Source organism: Vigna umbellata, chromosome 4, assembly GCF_029865625.1.
Source record: "Vigna umbellata cultivar VRB3 chromosome 4, Vumbellata_1.0, whole genome shotgun sequence".
Taxonomy (NCBI): domain Eukaryota; kingdom Viridiplantae; phylum Streptophyta; class Magnoliopsida; order Fabales; family Fabaceae; genus Vigna; species Vigna umbellata.
In genome coordinates this window covers 42,159,967-42,164,397 of record NC_142168.1, presented here as the reverse complement: position 1 = coordinate 42,164,397, position 4,431 = coordinate 42,159,967, and the positions used below count along the sequence as shown (strand labels likewise).

At 25.4% G+C, this 4,431-nt stretch overlaps 1 protein-coding gene across 1 annotated transcript; it reads left to right on the top strand.

Annotated features, from left to right (window-relative positions):
• The first annotated feature begins 1,075 nt into the window (after nt 1-1,075).
• On the top strand, nt 1,076-1,736 carry LOC148200250 (protein TAPETUM DETERMINANT 1-like). The gene is made up of 2 exons (XM_088111897.1): nt 1,076-1,133; nt 1,357-1,736. Exons 1-2 carry the CDS (start codon nt 1,076-1,078, stop codon nt 1,665-1,667), a joined length of 369 nt encoding a protein of 122 aa, XP_087968023.1. The 3' UTR covers nt 1,668-1,736.
• Nucleotides 1,737-4,431: the final 2,695 nt, after the last annotated feature.

Here is a 4,431-nt window from a genome sequence, read left to right as displayed (position 1 = left end):
TAAAGATTATAATACTATATTAAAAAGTTCTTTCTTTCTTTCTTGTTTATTAGCTTGATCTCTATTTATAGTTGTAGAAGAAATGACCTTAAGGAGTGTCCTGATAGGATGTAGAGAGCTTTTTGTTACTTCACTTGAAGTTGTTTTTTCTCCCTTTCTTCAAAAATGAATGTTGTGATTAAATCTTCATAGCAATATTCAGATTATTCTTAAAATACTTTGATCATAAAAAAAAATTCTATATGCAAATTAGTCTCTTATCAGTGCAAACAAAATAAGTGTATATACAGAGTTAAAATTGACCGTTGACAATTCAAAGAAATTTCAATTTCAAGATACATAATTTACTTACTAAATCTTTTGATTTTTCTTTGATTATCTTGAAACACTTTTAACATTGCAACTTGTTCCTCTCTTTTAATTCATAAAATAAACACGTTATACATATTTTAAGCAGTAAAAATAATTAAAATTTTAACATCAAAATGCGTCGAATGATGTCTCATGGTCTTACGATGGATTGTCTGATTAATCAGGTCAAACTTGAATTGTCTAATCATGTTAAATATCTAATGAATACAAATGGAAATTTGATAGGAATACATTAACAATAAAATAATACATGCATATAATTAATTTTATTTATTTTACATTAATTATTATTTTAATTAGATTTATCATTTTAAAATAATTGCCCTTATATTAATTTTTCAATCAATATATTTAATTATAATTATTAACAATTAATATGTATATTACATTAACAACATCACATAAGAGTGTGGAGGGTTCTAGTATCAATAAAAATAATAGATACATATATCGATTTTATTTATTATTTTAAGTTTAATTGCACTTATTTTTATTACATGAATTGTATTTATTATTTTAAGATTGGTTGCATTATATTGAATTTTAAATTTATATTTATAATTATGGATAATAAATATTTATCTTTTGATGCCAATCAAAACTCTATAAATATGAGAAACATAAAACACATGAAACAATCTTCTTCTAAAGATTTGTTATTGTTTCGTTAGAGAACAAGAGTACTAGAAGTCACTCACCAAGAATGACGACAACATTTACGTACCTCATTTCCATTCTCATTCTTAGTTTTGTAATGAAAGGTATATTTTTTATGTCATTTAATATATTTCATGAATTTTTCTCTCTTTTTAATCATTAGAACTAGAGGGTGATTGGGTATGTCATTGTGACCCCAAAACTCCAACTTTCTTTGAAATTCATACATAATGCGCATTGAATAAAGGAGAAAATCAAGAGATTGTATGTTTTTTATATAAATATTATTCTCTCTTTATGCATGTGCTTGTTGCATAAATTTTGCAGGGTCCAGTTATTGTAACTTGAACAACATCAACATTGGGACAACAAGAAGTGGGAGAACAATACTAGGAAAGCCTGAGTGGAATGTAGTTGTGAAAAACAACTGTAATTGCACACAAAGCCAAATAAGGTTGTCATGCCGAGGGTTTCAGACAACAGAAATTGTTAGTCGATCAATTCTTGCTGTTGAAGGGGACTCTTGCCTCCTTATCAATGGCAATCCTTTGAAGGGTTTTGCTACTGTTAGCTTCTCCTATGCTTGGGATCCTCCTTTTATACTCACGCCTCTCACTTCTCATACTACTTGCTCATAAAGGTTTTCCAAAATAAGTGAAATGATTAATAATAGTAGTAGTAGTAGGTAATAATTGTAGGGTATTTTGCCCTTCAACTTGTTCTTTTGGAAGTGATAATTTTATTTTTGAAAGTCTATATAATGATAAGATGACCTCTCACTTCTTCGTATTAAGAATCATGCTAATAATTTCATAAATTCAGAAAACTATTTATGTTGCTAATGGATATTTTTAAAATTAATATAATAGTTAATATTTATGAAAATTTTAAAAAATTTACCACTATGACAAATAACCAAAATACACTAATACATTGTAAAATACAGCGATTTTATTTTCAATCATAAATAAAATTTGAGTCAAAGGTGATTTTGATCATTATTTTGTTTTCTAAGACCTACTGTTATTTATTAAAACAATTATCATAAATCATAATCAATTATTTTAATCTAATTTTGAAATGGATTTTCTATTAAAGTCAAATGAGTTTTTTATAAATTAAACAAAACTTTGTTTTGATATATATATATATATATATATATATATATATATATATATATATATATATATATATATATATATATATATATATATATATATACAGAGAGAGAGAGAAAGAAAGAAAGAAGTAAGAGTGTTAATATAACTGAAATATAAAACACATTTTAATTTATTAAAATGTAACTGAAAATTACAAAGAACTTCAAAATACTTTGAAGACTTTCTAAAAGTTAAAATAAATACACTATCCTACCATTGAGAATACTCACCTTACTCATTCCTATAGGAGTTTTCTTTTATTTCATCATGGAACAAGGGTCATACAAGTCATTCACAAAGAATGACAACAATCTTTAGGCATCTTATTTCAATTGTGTTTCTTAACTTTGTTATCAAAGGTATAATTTATTTCATTTAACATTTCATCGTATGTTTTTGTTTCTTTTATTATCAGTAAAATAAAATAGAGGGTGATTAGAAATTGGAAATTGTCACCCCAAAATTCCTAACTTTGTTTGTGTTCCGACCTCAAATCCGTTAAAATAATACTATGTTCAATCACAACATTTCAGATATTCTTTTGCTTTTGAAACTTGAAACTTTTGTTACAATTTTATTTATAAAAGGTGTTTCGAAGGATAAAATAATATATATATTTATCTGGTACGTGATTTAAGATTTATATATATATTAGAACACTTGGAAATTCATACCACCTTAAATAAAAGACAAAAATCAATAGAGATTTAGTTTTAAATGTCATGAACTTCTATGTTTTTTATATCACCATGATTTTCTCCTTCTGCATGTGTTTGATCCTTAAATAAGGTTGTCATGCCGAGCATTTCAGACAACGAAAAGTGTTAGCCCATCAATTTTTTCCATTCAAGGGGACACTTGCCTCCTTATCAATGTCAATCCTTTGAAGAGTTTTGCTAGTTTTAAAAATAATAAACGTAGTATTACTAATAGTTGTAAGATATTTTGCTTTTCACATCCTTTCAACTAGATAGTTTTAAAATGATCCTTCACTTCTTTATATTATTAATAATGTCGATAATTTTATCAATTTAGTAATTCTTTTATATCACTATGGAATAATTTTTTAATTAAATAGAAAAAGAATTGTTTATCTAAGTGTGAAATAAGAGAATGGTTACGGTGGTTGAGAGAGGTAAAAGAAATTTCTTGAATATTTACAACATGGCTTTATAATGAGTAAAAAAAAATACTTATATACCATGGTAATTTAACAGAATGAGTAAAATAATAGAATTACATCTTAAACACTTAAATACGCAAATACCATCATAAAGTAAGAAATTCTTACTAACTAAATATTAATTACAAAAGAATAAAATATCTTATCGTATTTATTTTTGGTCTTAGAATATAAAACAAAGATGTCCAGAAATGTTTCGGTGGAAAATACAATTGTGCAGAGAATGGAAGGAAAAATAATGCAAGTGTGTGAGAAAAGAATACAAACACGTAAAAATAAAATTAAAAGAAAGCTACAATTTTCCTTAACCAAAAACAAGGATTAATTGTACTATAAAAATATATATTGAAGTTAGTTTTCTTAGGCTTGTTAGACTTTTAATGTCTTTTCCGTCCCCTTTCCTAACCTTTAAAAGGTTAGGTTTTCCCCTCATAGATATATATAGAACACACAGAACACAGTACTGTAATTTTACCATTTTCATAGATATTAAAGTTGAAGCTTTTCTTACCTTTTTCTCTATTCCGATCTACTTTTTCTCTTACTGCATCTGCAACGGAGGTCTTCTTGTGTGCCTTCTATAGCTTCTTCTCTGTTACGACTGTTATGCTCCTTTCTCTATTCACCATCAAGATTCACCAAGGCTGGATGCTACTGGAAGAGATATTGAGTGTTTCATCCTACACCTCCAACATCTCATCCTGCACCTCCAAAAATTCCATTTTTAACCTTCTGACATATGCACCTCCAACTTTTCAAAAAAATTTATTTTTCAATAAATATATTTTTATTTTCTTCTCTCTCTTATTAAAGACACTTTAATAAATACATTTTTGTTTTTTTCTCTTTCTTATTAAAGTTCCTCTGCATCATTTTAATAATAATCTAATTTAATTTAAAATTTAAATATTATTTAATATAATTTTATATTTTAATAATTATTAAAATATGATTTATATCATAATAATAGTTATATTAAATATATAAAAATCAAATAACTAAAATAAAAGTAATAATGATAAAAATAAAAAATAAAATAATAATAACAATAATATAAAA

Excerpts from the sequence above, each read along its gene's own strand:
- LOC148200250 (XM_088111897.1), top strand. The coding sequence starts at position 1,076 with ATGACGACAACATTTACGTACCTCATTTCCATTCTCATTCTTAGTTTT. Across the intron at positions 1,134-1,356 it reads TCTTAGTTTTGTAATGAAAG|GGTCCAGTTATTGTAACTTG; the intron begins GTATATTTTTTA and ends TAAATTTTGCAG.